Source organism: Sarcophilus harrisii, chromosome 2, assembly GCF_902635505.1.
Source record: "Sarcophilus harrisii chromosome 2, mSarHar1.11, whole genome shotgun sequence".
Classification (NCBI taxonomy): Eukaryota; Metazoa; Chordata; class Mammalia; order Dasyuromorphia; family Dasyuridae; genus Sarcophilus; species Sarcophilus harrisii.
Genome location: NC_045427.1, coordinates 478936995 through 478950137, shown reverse-complemented (window position 1 = coordinate 478950137; position 13143 = coordinate 478936995). Strand labels below are relative to the sequence as shown.

At 44.8% G+C, this 13143-nt stretch overlaps 1 protein-coding gene across 1 annotated transcript; it reads right to left on the bottom strand.

Moving 5' to 3' along the window:
* Positions 1-3672: 3672 nt before the first annotated feature.
* On the bottom strand, positions 3673-12112 carry CDK9 (cyclin dependent kinase 9). Its single transcript, XM_031954687.1, has 7 exons — positions 11331-12112; positions 10309-10390; positions 8632-8722; positions 8076-8242; positions 6079-6250; positions 5316-5464; positions 3673-4843 (listed from the first exon to the last, which is right to left on the bottom strand). Exons 1-7 carry the CDS (start codon positions 11816-11818, stop codon positions 4475-4477), a joined length of 1518 nt encoding a protein of 505 aa, XP_031810547.1. The 5' UTR covers positions 11819-12112; the 3' UTR covers positions 3673-4474.
* Between the last annotated feature and the right edge of the window lie 1031 nt (positions 12113-13143).

Genomic DNA, 13143 nt, shown 5'->3' with positions numbered 1-13143 from the left:
TTGCAAAAACTTCTGTTCCAAATTTTTCCCCTCTTCCCCCCACTTCTCTAGACAGCAAGTAATCCAATATATGTTAAACATGTGCAATTCTTCCATACATATTTCTACAATTATCGCAATGCACAAGAAAAATCAGATCAAAAAGGGGAAAAATAAGAAAATAAAATGCAAGCAAATAACAACAGAGAAAATATTATGTTGTAATTCATACTAAGTTTCCACAATACTCTTTCTGGGTGTAGATGGCTCTCTCAAGACCATTGGAACTGGTCTGAATCATTTCATTTTTGAAAAGAGCCACGTCCATCAGAACTGATCATCACATAATATTGTTGCCATGGACAATGATCTGTTTCTGCTCATTTCACTCAGCATCAATTCCTGTAAGTCTCTCCAGGCCTCTCTAAAATCATCCTGTTGGTCGTTTCTTATCAAACAATAATATTCCATAATATCCATATACCATAACTTATTCAGCCATTCTCCAATTGATGGGCATCCACTCAGTTTCCAGTTTCTTGCCACTACAAAAAGGGCTGCCACAAACATTAAAAAACTTTTTAAAAATAAAGGAATATTTCTCTGTATATCCATTAGGGAAAAAATGCAATCACTTCTAAAACAGGACACAGTATTTCCTCTGTCCAAGAGTATACCCAGCACACTGGAGTCTTCAAACTACAAACAAGCCCCCTCACTTCTACACAAATGTGAGGAGGTACTAATGGAGAGAGGAAGCATTACAGCCATTAGCTTTGAAGTGCAAAACTTATGAATGGTGCAGTGGCTGAAGGACTAAAGCTGTTGTCAAGAAAACTCAAGTTAAAATCTGGCACAAGACATACAATTTTGAACTAATTATTTAATCTGTATCTGCCTCAGTTTCTTCATCTGTAAAATGAGAATAATAGCACCTAACTGGGGTTGTTGTGAGAATGAAATTTGTTTATAAAGTGCTTTGCAAATATTAAAACAATATACAGACAATTCTTGCTTTATGTAAATTCACACTAAGCAAAATCGACTTTATGTAAAGAATTTTGAAACTGGCCTTAAAAAATGTCAACTTCACAGTACATTACTATGCTCTCTTCAGTCCTGTTCCTCAACCTTCCAGCCCTCACAAAAATCCCCTTCCCTCCTAGTGAAGGCAGATAAACTGTCATCTTTGATCAAAGGCTTGGCTTGCGACCTGACTACCTTTTCCCTAATTTGCCCACCCACTACTTCTCCACTCAGTTTACCCTCTACCCCAAGTGGCTGGTCTGATGCCAGATATGTGTCCTTCCATCATCATCCCCTCCTTCTCCCCTCTCTGGGCCTCAAGGGAGCAAACTCATCATACATAAACAATTACTTTACATAGGGATCTGCAGACCTCTTCACTTATGTAAAAAGAACTTTCTGAGCATACTAGTAAAAAATCAGGATCTAGGGTAGAAACTATACCTTGAGAATTTTAAGAACATTTTGCCTCCTATTATCTCATTTGAACTTTAAAGTTTATTGAGAAACAGCAAGGGTAATTTTCTCTGATGACAGAACTTCATAATTAAAAGGGCCCTCAGGTGCCATGCAGGCCCAAGTGATACATGAAATCCCTCCACATTGAGGCAGTCACTACCCTCTTCTCAAATTAGCTTTTTTTGGACTTTTGGATAGTTCTATTTTTCTCTACACAAAGCCTAAACTTGCTACCAATTAGCTTCTATTACTAATGCTATCCTATGAGCCTAATGGGATATAATCCCTCTTCTGTGTAAGGTCACCCTAATTACCTGAAGACCATTCTGTTTCCTCTTCAAGGTAAAAACTCCTGGTTCCTTTAAGTGTTGCTTGGATGGCATGAACTTAATGTTCTTCATTATTCTAGATGCCATCTTTTGGACGCTAATATCCTTCCCAAGCTGACCATTATATTTCAAATCTGGGATGACCAGGGCAGCAGGACTACCACTCTCCCAGCCCCCAACACTGCCATTATCTTATCATGGTCTAAAAGTTGTACAAGCTTTCTTAGATGCTCTATCATACTACTCAGCCTACAATTCATTGTCAATACCCTCTTTCCTTCCAACTCCCAATATTTCTCAGGCAAACCCTTTATCTAATGTTTTTCCTATCTCATACTTATCACTTTGAATTTTTTCAGATCTAAGACTTTATATGTAGTCCTTTCAAGTTTTATTAGGTTACACTCTGTATCCTATTGTCAAGATGGTCTAAAATTCTAATTTAAATCATCCTGCATGTGAGCTGTCCCATCGAGCTTTGTGTAGCCTTGTGTTTAAAAAGTATGCGTTTATACCCTAAGTCAATAAAAACATACAGCATTGGAATGAAGCACAGGTTGCTGGGACACTCCATTGTTTTCTTCAAGATGACATCAACAATAAATGACTGCTCTTTGTCCAGCCAATCACCTCTGGACCATTTTCTAGTCCATATCTCCAATTTTTACAAAAGACTGGCAAAAATTTTGTTGGGATTTTGGTATTACTCATACACCACTATTCTGATCTACCTCTTCATAAGTAAACATTTTGCCACACTTAGCACTTACTACCTTGTGTGACTCTGGGCAAATCACTTAACCCCAATTGCCTCAGGAAAAAAAACATTTAAGACAGGTTCACTGACCTATCTACATGCTGCAGATCTTGGTCTCTTCCTAGTTTTTGAAAATTAGCCCTTTTTGGAGTACAACATAGCACTTTTTTCACCTTTTTTTTGCTGTTTACTTATTTTTCTTTTCCCCTTTTGATCTGACTTTTCTTGTGCAGCATGATAAACATGGAAATGTTTAGGGAAAAAAAGGGCAGCTAGGTGTTGCAGTGGATAGAGCACCAGAGTTCAAATCTGGTCTGACACTTCCCAGCTATGTGACCCTGGGCAAGTCACTTAACCCCAATTAACTCAGCAAAAAAAAAAAGGGGGGGGGTGCTTAGAAATGTTTAGAAAAATTGCACGTTTAATTTAACTCTATTGAATTGCTTGCTGTGTGGGAGGGGGAAAAGGAGAAAAATTTGGAACACAAGGTTTTGCAAGGGTGAATGTTACAAAATCACTTTGCACACATTTTGAAAAATAAAAAGCTATTCAAAAAAGAAAATTAGCACTCTTACTCCTTAGCATCTCTTCTGTTTTTTAAAGACCAATGATAGTCCTTCAGTAGTTCCATTTTCCAGATTTTTAAGTAACTTATAGTCACTTTAGTCAATTGAAATGAAAAAGGCAGTCAAATCCTTTCTTACTATTTTGGTTACTTTAGTTATTGATTCTTGATTACTAATTATTCTACTTTACAAAGATCATTCTCCTTGGCAAATCACACAGAAGCAAAATGAGATGCGGAAGAGCACCCTGCCTTCTTATGATTAATTTCATCTTGTCCCATCAAACAGGGCTGTCATCTCCACTTGGATCTTTCCTTCAATGTAGTTAAGTCCATTTTTGTTAACCTTCGGTACACTAAATATTAAACATTTTACAGATGAGGAGACAGATGCAGAGAGGTAGGAGTTGTCTAAGTTATAGAGATAGGGAGTTAATGCAGAGCTAGTTCTAACCCACTTTGTGACCTTGGTATCACAAACAGGGCCTATAAACCTTACTGCAATGTAAGAGTGTGTGAAAGCTACAATTATATCACAAAAATACAGAAGTCAGCCAGCTAAGAAAAGTCAACTTTTAATTATAACCAGTGTTGTGTCGAGCAAAAATCAAAGAGGTTAACATGATACAATTTTTCTAAAAAGAAAACCAAAATTGTTCTTCTGCCCTCCAAGGTGCTGCAATGGGATCAAGGAGGGCCAGACCCAACTGATCCTCTTGGATTCCCAGGGGCTCACTCCATGGAAAAGTATGTCTCAGAATATACAATGAGAGGTGTTGAGAGAACCATGGGATTCAAAGAGGGTTGGTGATCTTCCCATCAGAAACACTCTCCAAAGGCAAGACCCAAAGAAGCTTCCAGGGATTTTTCTAATACCAGAGGCTCCAGGGCTATCCAAAATAATCTAATCCTCTGGTTAATAGAGGAAGGAAGAGAAACCTGTAGAATTTGTAGGATGACCCAGAAATAAAATGGTCTGAAGATGCTTTGCGCTTGCTCCCCTCAAAATAGGAAATCTCTTCTAGAAGGGAAGACAGTGCCAGGTGTCATCAATAAATGTGGGTCCTGCAGATGGAGTAGACAGATGTTGCAATGTCCTTCCATCAGTCTGAGCTCCATCCTTACCAGCTAGCTTGCCAGTCTAGGCTAAATGCTAGCTGGAATCCTTGATACCAGAGCAAAAGTTTAAAAAAATATATATATATATGTGCAATGGGAAACAATTAAAAATGCCCCATGATCTCAGCAACATAAGTCACATGTATATATACATATATATGTACACATATATATATGTACATACATATATATATAAAAACAAAAACAACAAAAACACAAAGACCAATCTTGTGTTTGACCTTAGAATACTCGGTCAAACTCTGTCTGATTAGTGGCTGCTGGGTTGCGGCTCTGATTGGCTGGCTGTTGGGGCATGTGCCCACCACCTCTCCGTCGAGGTGGAGCCAAGTATTCAAACATGGAAGTACTGTGAGTGGAGAGCATGTTCTTGAGGTCCGAGGGCATAGGGTCTGACCAGAAAAAGTCATGGTTGAGAGCATCATCACTGTCAATACGCTGGGTGGGGTCCAGCACCAGCAGTTTGTCAATCAGGTCCAGTGCATAAGGGTCCTTGACATAGGCTTTGAGCCGCTCTTTGACCTTTCGTTTCTGTCCTTTAGGCAGGTCCAGTTTCTCATACAGCTCATATTTATCCACATTAGGCCACACCTATAAGGGAGAGGAAAGCCCTTATATGGTTAGTTTGGAGCAAAGGAGCTTTTAGGTGTCAACCCAGTTGACTGAATTAGCCCTAGCAAACAGGACAAATGGGTCAAAACTAAGGATTTTAACCTAATTGTCTCTCACTGAACTATGAAGTCCCCCTGTCATTCTTGTTCCTCCTTGAAGAATAAGGAGAAAGCTCGTCTAACAAAAACTACAGACCTGAGGTTACCCCACACAGCAGAGTGCAAACAAACTGTGAGCTCTAGGAGAGCTTTTCTGTTACTTGCCAGATCCCTTTCTTCTTACACCCATTTTAATCTACAAAATGAGATATAGAAGATATTGCAAGAGCTCCAGATGGACTATAGCTGTAACTGCATTTTTAGGTGACTAATGCTTTGGTACTTGGTAAGAATGTAGCAGTCAGAAGAATAAAGAAGGCAAGACCTATAGGGTTAATGAGGGAAAAACTTACCTCTGGAGTAATGGAGCCACAGAGCTGACTGATAAGGGTCAGCTGGTGTTGTTCTGTGTTACCCTGCATAATAGGGCTACGGGTCCACATCTCTGCCATGATGCAGCCTCCACCCCAAAGGTCTATTGGGGGGCCATAGTCACGCTCTCCTGTGGACAAAAGCAAAAGAAACAATTGAAGCTATGAGGCTATTCCATCTGGAACCCCTTAGCTCTCATCCAAACTTCCCAGGAAAATGTCAGTTTCCCAGTCTCTTCAAGACAACTCATCTCTTCTTGATTCACTCCTCCAAAGCAATAAAGTGGCATAGTAGATTTTGCTGAAGCTGGAGTCAGGAAAAACTGAGTTTACCTCCTGCCTTAAATATTTACTAGCAATATGACCCTAAAAAAATCACTAACCCCAGTTTCAGTTTCTTCATCTGTAAAATAGGAATAACATTAACCTTACAGGGGCAGTGAAGTTCAAATGAGATAATATATATAAAATACCACATAGTTAGCTATGATTGACCTCAATTTACAGAGGAGGAAACCTAGACCTAAAAAAGTGACATAGAGCTATATTAGTGGAACAGCCCAGACTAGAACCAAGCTTTTTGATTCCCAGAGCTCTTCCCATTATACCGAGATTCTAGGGCAATGGGAAAGCATCCTCTCTAATAACCAAGGCCATGTCATCTGTTCCACATAATCACCAGATCATCTGGGCACCTCCTAAAGTACCCAATGTCCCCATATATCTAAGCCAAATAAAGCCATACCAAGCAGCAGTTCTGGCGGTCGGTACCAGAGGGTCACCACTCTGTTAGTATAGCGGTTTGGCTGGCTATTCTTGGCCAGACTGAAAGCCCGGGCCAAACCAAAGTCAGCCAACTTCAGGACCCCATCCCGAGTGATGAGCACATTAGCAGCTTTCATATCTCGATGTAAAATCTGTTTAAAAACAGACACAAAGATACACACACATACACACAAACACAAAAAGTTAGAGGCTGAATGTGCCCTTTGGTTTGTGTCCACTGGACACGAACTTACACAGGAACTCAAAGTTTAAGACTGAAGACTTAGGAAACCTCTGTCCATATTCTGCCTCGTCTAGGCACACATATTTGTTTTTCTCCAAGCTCCTAGTTATTTGTTTGAATTCCATTCTCCTCCTCACCTCCTAATCCCAGAAGAACTTCTGACTTGGGAGATAAAAATAGACATTTTAATGGAAGGAGGTAGAAGTAAGAGACTTCCAGGTCAAATCAATGGATTTTTTGAAATTAGAAATAGCAGAACTCATGAGGTATTTGCCTATATAGCTGTCACTCAGTTCTCCTATACAAATTCTAACTGCCTTTCAAGACCAAGGTTAAATCCAACCCCTTCCAGCTCTTCCCCAACATCACAACTACCACAGCCCTTCCTTTGAAGGACTTTACTTTAAGCACTTACTAGCTATCACTTGCTTGGACTTTCACTATAACACAAGGCAGTTTCTACCATCCTATTTGCCTTTATCACCATTGTCTGGACTGTTATAACAGCCTCCTGATTGGTCTCCTTGCTTCAAGTCTCTTCCCTTCTCTAATACATCCTCCATGTAGCTGCTCAAGTAATTTTCCTAAATAACAAGCCTGACCTGGTAGTTCCTCTACTTTATAAACTCTCCTGTGTCTTTCTACCTCCTCCAGGATCATATATAAATGCTTCAGAGTGGCATTTAAAGCTCTCCCAAACCTGGGCTCTTTCTACCTGTCTAGCATGATTATATACTATTTCCTTTCACATACTCTTAAGTGCTCTTCACACATGACACTAGCTTCTATGATAGCTCCTTTGCATGATTACCTCTGGACACCTGAAAGCCATTCCTCCTCACCTCTACTTCTTTAAGAGGGTCTCCTACATAAAATCTTTCCTCATCCCCTTAGTTGCTATTAGTACCTAGTACCTGCCTTCATTTAGCATATACTTTGAAAAAAAGAAATAACCTTTTTTGTGTTGTAGACTACTGACAGTCTGATGAAACCTACAGACCCCTTATCAGAATGTATTTAAGTATATAAAATAAAATATACAAGATTACTAAGAAAACCAATAAAGACCTCAGGTTAAAGGACTCCTGCTAGAGATGTATATGCTGCTGTCTCCTTGGATAAACTGGAAGTTCTCTGAAGGCGAGACTGTTTCACTTTTGGTTTTATATTCATTCCCAAGGTTTGGAACATAGTAATAAACATGTGTGCCTATCTTGTTTTGCAGGGACAAATCCTGTATCCCACACATCTTAGTTCATCCTTGCCTTCTACTTTCTGGCATTTAAGAAGCCCTCACAAATTGGCTCCCTCCACCACCCATCCTAGTGAGCCCTTCAACATTTTGTGGGTAGACAACTATATCAGCCTCTCAACTGGTCTCTGCTGCTCCAAATCATCTGCATACACTGAAAGAAAACTCTTTCTAAACCCTACATGTGACACCCTCCTTGACATTAAACATGTTACCTTACAGAATAAATGTCAACTCACTCAACCTAACATTTAGAGATCTCCCCAACAATCTGATTCTATCCAATCACCACAACTTTATCTTCTTCTGACCTACAAGTTTCCTTTAAAGAAAAGGTCAAAGCAAAAAAGCATTTATTCCTTGTCTTTCCATCATACCTTAGTTATTCCCACCCCTACCCTTTGTTCAGGCATTTCTTGCTATAACATGTCCCACCCCCTTCCCAATTCCTCCTGTCATTTTTAAGGGTTATTTAGCTTACCTTGTTCCGATGAATGTAGTAGAGACCATTGAGCAGCATTTGCATCACCTTCTTGATCTCCGACAGAGTGAACTTGACATGGGCATTGCTCAGCAGCCCAGCAAGGTCATGTTCACAGAAATCAAACACCAGGTAGATGCTGCCTTTGCAGCGGTTGTAGGGAGAGGCTAAGATGGGATGAGAGAGAGAACGGTCAAAATCCAGAACCCTTTTCACCACAACCAGTCCTAAAGCGAACCATCAGGTAAATCCCTACCAACCCCAGCAACAATAGCCAGAGGGTTATGCTGTGGGGCAGCAGGTGCAGAAGTCCAATTAGAATTCGCCATCATAGATATTTTTGATGCAAAAGGAACAAAATAAACAAATGAATAAAAATCAAGAAAAATAGTAATAGAGAAAGGAAAAAAAAATCAGTACCCAAAGGAAGAAAAGTTCAGACCAGTATTCAGGAACAAGGTATCACAGGGATTTATGATTTAGTTTCCAGAAATGAAGACAGACACAGAAATTGAAAAAAATCTTAAAACTGTATCAAGATAGAAACACAAATTACCTTTGGTCCTACAGATCTCAATTAGGTTGACTACATTCTCGTGTTTGAGAAGCTGGAGAATCTTGATTTCCCTTAAGGCAGTGATGGGAAACTGGTCAAGAGAGAAGAAGCAAGAATGAAGGAAAAAGGTTAACATGACTTTTGGCAGCTGGAATTCAATGCACCCTCCATACAGCTGCCAAAGTGATTTATTTCTAAAAATATAGATCTAATAATATCTCTTTTTTCAAAAAGTTTCAATGGCTCTACTGTCTCAAAAATAAAATACATTTAAAGTTTTTCATAACCTGACTCCAACTGTCATTATTTCTCTTCCAGAAAACTTGCTCCTCTCTCCCCCATCTATATAACATTTCATTTATCACCTCCACATCTTAAGTTGGTAGAAGGCTATCCTTCCTTATATATACCCCTTGCAATTGCAAGACTTTCAAGGTTCAGCTCAAGTACCACATCCTACGTTAAGTGGGAGGATGACTTTCCAAATGAATGAATGGAGAGTGGGGAGAAAAAAACCAAGATTTTCTATTCTACCATCCAAATAGAAGCCTAGTTTCTGGAAAGCTCCTCCATCCACATAAAACTATTAGAAATCTAGGATTAATCTGAAAAGGCCTTTAGAAATCATCTGATACTTGAGTTCTAGAACCAACTCTGTGATCTTGAGCAAGTCACTACTTTTGATCTCAGTTTTCTCATTTCTAAAATGAGGGAGTTGAAAAAGATTATTCCCAGCAAATGTTAAGATTTTTAGATCAGTGTTTCCAGAAGTTCCAAATCTGTGATACATCTGGACTAAGATTGGAAAATGAAATATGGGAAATTAAGAGAATTTATAAGTATTCTAATGTGGCCCAAAGTGCCAACCAAATAAAAATCTTTGCTCTTTGATTCTGAACATCCCAACCCAATCATTCCAATGTTGATGACTTCAGACTTTTTCCTGGTGTCCAACTTTAACATATACTCACTAACGGTCCACCTTGTTAAGAACCCTATACTAGGTATTGGCCAAGATAAAAAGTTTAGTTAAGACACTCTAGTAGTTCACTGGTTCATCTTTCTACCTTGCCTAGTAAGATGATTACAATCATTCTTCTGGAATTAAACATATGATGGATAAAGGATTCTTGACAATAATTTCCTTCTGCATGGTGACAACAAAAACACAAGTGCCCATCCTTCTATTTGTGAACTTATAAGTAAACCCATATCATATTTCAATTCTTGCTGATAAAAGTTTGGAATTACTCCTTGGGAAATTTTTCTAGAAGGGCCAGTATTCATTTGTCAATATAATTAAGGCATTAGAATTGTTCTACCATTCTCCCCCCAAACCTTTCTAAGGAGAGATGAAGCCTATCAAAAGGAAAGGGAATGATAAGAGGAGTTTTAAGTTTACACTGCACTGATAGGTAAACTTGTTATAGCAAGTTTACAGATTGTTAGAACTAGAAAAGGCTGGGAAATGTTAACAAGATGTTTAATGGAATCTGAGGTACTATAATCAGAACCAGAGGAACAAGGGTGAACAATCAAAGAAAGATCTATGATCTGAGTTCTATAGTCTCAAAAGAAGTCAACATCAGCATATTCCGGGCTGAAAAAATTGAGAGGTCAATAGGGCCAAAGTTTCATAATCCCCTCCAGTTTAGGACCCAGATTCCATTCACTTACCCCCTCCTTTTCATTTTCCATCAACACTTTCTTCAGGGCCACCTTCTTGCCAGTCTGTCGATGTTTGGCCTTAAAGACTTCACTAAAAACCAAGGAATGGAACATTTTTTTTATTCAGACCCCCTTTCTGCTCAGCATCTCCCAAAATTTATCAAGAAATGGCAATTACCCTTTAACCCAACTTCTAACACCAATTATCAGAGCTGAAAGAAGCTCAGAAACCATCTAGTCTAAAAATCTTTCATTATATAGATAAGTTAACTGGGTAATGCCCATGGTCATATTAGTAATTAGTGGCAGAGTTTTAACTAAACCCAGGCAGGTTTTCTGAATCCCAGGCCTTTTTCTTGCCACCAAATCATAATATCAGTTTAATTGAAATACAAAACCAAAAACTGTCGATAAAAGGACTCGCCTTCAGACCTAACTCCTATCTTAAAGCTCTCCCTTCCTTAAGACTATCCCTTTCTGAGCCTCCTTTGTTTCGGCTCTTCCCCTACCAGAATCTCTTCCCTCCCCATCCCTGCCACCGCCCCCTCCCCCCATGTAAGCCCTTTCACCTGGCCTGAGGGCTTCCCCTACTTTGCCTCTCTTTTCTCACCACGACCCGAGCCTCCTATCCCGCTCTCCAAGCGGCCCTAACCTCCAGGGTCCCCGGCAGACTCACCCAGGGAGCTGAACCGTAATCGGACAGCCTCGGGGCCCAAGACCAGCCCAAAGAGCCTCCCTCAGCCTCCAAGTCCGGTTAAGAGGGGCTCACCAGCCCCCAGGCTCTATGTCCGCCAGTTAACTTTCCAGAGCCGGGCCCCTTCCCACCGGGCGATCCCCGCTGAACCTTCGGGCCTCAGCCCCAAAACTCCGCTTAGGCCTCGCCCCTGCCCCTCCCCTGCGTCCCGCGCGCTGCCCCGCTCCGGCCCCCGGTCCCCGACCCCAGCTGGCCCCGGGAAGCCCCTCACAGTCTGGGGCCTCGGGAGGCCCCGGGCCCCCCCTCGTCCCCCACCCGGGCCCGGCCCGGCGCTCACCCGAAGGTGCCCTGGCCGATCTTGGCCAGCTTCTCGTACTTAGACACTTCATCGCAGAAGGGGCATTCCACCGTGTCGTACTGCTTGGCCATGGCGGCCTCGCCCGTGCCTCCCGCCGCCCCACTGGCCGCCCCTGCTGCCCCTGGCCCGGGCCCCGCTGCAGCCGCCGCCGCTGCTGCCGCCGCCGCCGCTACCGCTGCCGCCGCCGCCGCGCCCCCCACGCTCCAGCCCCCACCTCGACCCCGCCACTTCCGCCTCCCGGGCCACTTCCGGCCCCGAGGTGCCGGCCCCGCCTCTTCCGCCCTGCGGCCGCCGCCGGGACCCCTGGGACTTGTAGTTCCCGGGAGGACGGGGGCTGCTGGGGCTGTAGAGCCGCCACCGCCGCCGACACCGACACCGCCGCCGCCGACACTACCAACACCTCCCGGGCCGGGAAGGCGGGGTCCCGGGATGGGGGCGGGGGCTCGGGGCGGCCCGTCCCGTTGCATTGGCCTGGCAGCTAGCCCGTGGAGCTGCTCCGGAGCGGATCCCGGGCGAGCCGCAGTCTCCTCCTCCTCCTCCTCCTCCTTCTCGGCTCCGGCTGCTCCGACGCCGCCGCCGCCGCCGCGGGGCTGGGGGCGGGGAGGGGAGGACGGGGGGAGCCGCCCCCGGGAACCGGAGCCAGAGCCGGGCCCGGGGACGCTGGCTCCTCTCCTCCTCCTCTCCCAGGCCCAGGCTGGGGCAGGAAGAGAAGGAGAGGCTGAGACAGGAGGAGGAGAGGACACCGAGAGGGGGTGGGGGCGATGGGGGGAGCCTGGAGGGGAGGGGCTGGGGGCGCGTTATAAAGGGGGGGTGGGGAGGTGCCACCCGGCCTCGCCCGCCTACTCCGCGGGTGCACCTGCCGCGGCCCCGCCCCGGACCCGGACCCGCCCGCTGGGGGAGGGGGCGTCTCGGTGCGTCACCAGACCCGGCTGCGGCCCCTCCCCCGAGGAGAGGGTCCCGGTCCCCACCTTCCCTCGCCCCCGTTCGTGCCGGGGAGAGGAAAGCGAAGAGCGACGTCTGGGCCCAGGAACCCGGACGCCTGGGAACCTGGAATCTAGCCCTCGGTTCGCCGACGGGGAGCCGCCCAGCGTGTCCCGGCTGCCGCCCAGCCGTGCCTCAGTTTCCCTCTCTGCACCTTAGGCCGGGGCACCGAGGGCGCCCCCGGGTCTTGGCCGTCGTGGGGACGGCGAGCAAGCCGAGCCCTCTCCTGCCTGCTCCCCCAACCCCTCGGGCTCCGAGTCGGGAGAACGGCCGAGAGGCGCACGGAGGAGGCGCGGAGTGAGCGGGGGCCGAGCCGGGGGGCGGGGGCCGCCCTCCCCCCGCCGGCCCCCCGGGTTCCCTTGGTTGACATGGCAACCGGTCGCCGCCAGGGGGAGCAGCGAGACCAGAGGAGCGGAAGGAGGGACCGGCCCGGGGTGGGAGGAATCGGCCTGGCGGGCCTCTTGGGTGCAGGTGGGCAGAGTCCTGGGGGGCTCTTTCTCATTTCTCCTTGGGACTTAAAGACCCGGGAGACCCGAGCTCCTCGCCGGCCCTCTCCTTTCTCCAGGGTGGATGTGGGGGGCGGGGGAGAAATACTCTACTTTCTGTCACTTCAGTTTCCCCTGGGGCAGTTTAGGGGGGTAACTTTGCAAACTCACCATGTCCAAAACTGACCTCACTTTCCTTCAAAGTGGGCTATCCTTTCAGACCTCCCCGTCTCTGTCTCATCCTCCAAGGTGAACTCCTTTTCTGCTCGGACCTAGGCAGGATTTATTAATAAAAACAATAAATGTAGCCAAGACCTGTGCTGTTT

Excerpts from the sequence above, each read along its gene's own strand:
- CDK9 (XM_031954687.1), bottom strand. The coding sequence starts at position 11,818 with ATGCAACGGGACGGGCCGCCCCGAGCCCCCGCCCCCATCCCGGGACCC. Across the intron at positions 6,251-8,075 it reads ACTACATTCATCGGAACAAG|ATTTTACATCGAGATATGAA; the intron begins GTAAGCTAAATA and ends GTTTTTAAACAG. Across the intron at positions 4,844-5,315 it reads GTGGCTCCATTACTCCAGAG|GTGTGGCCTAATGTGGATAA; the intron begins GTAAGTTTTTCC and ends TCTCCCTTATAG.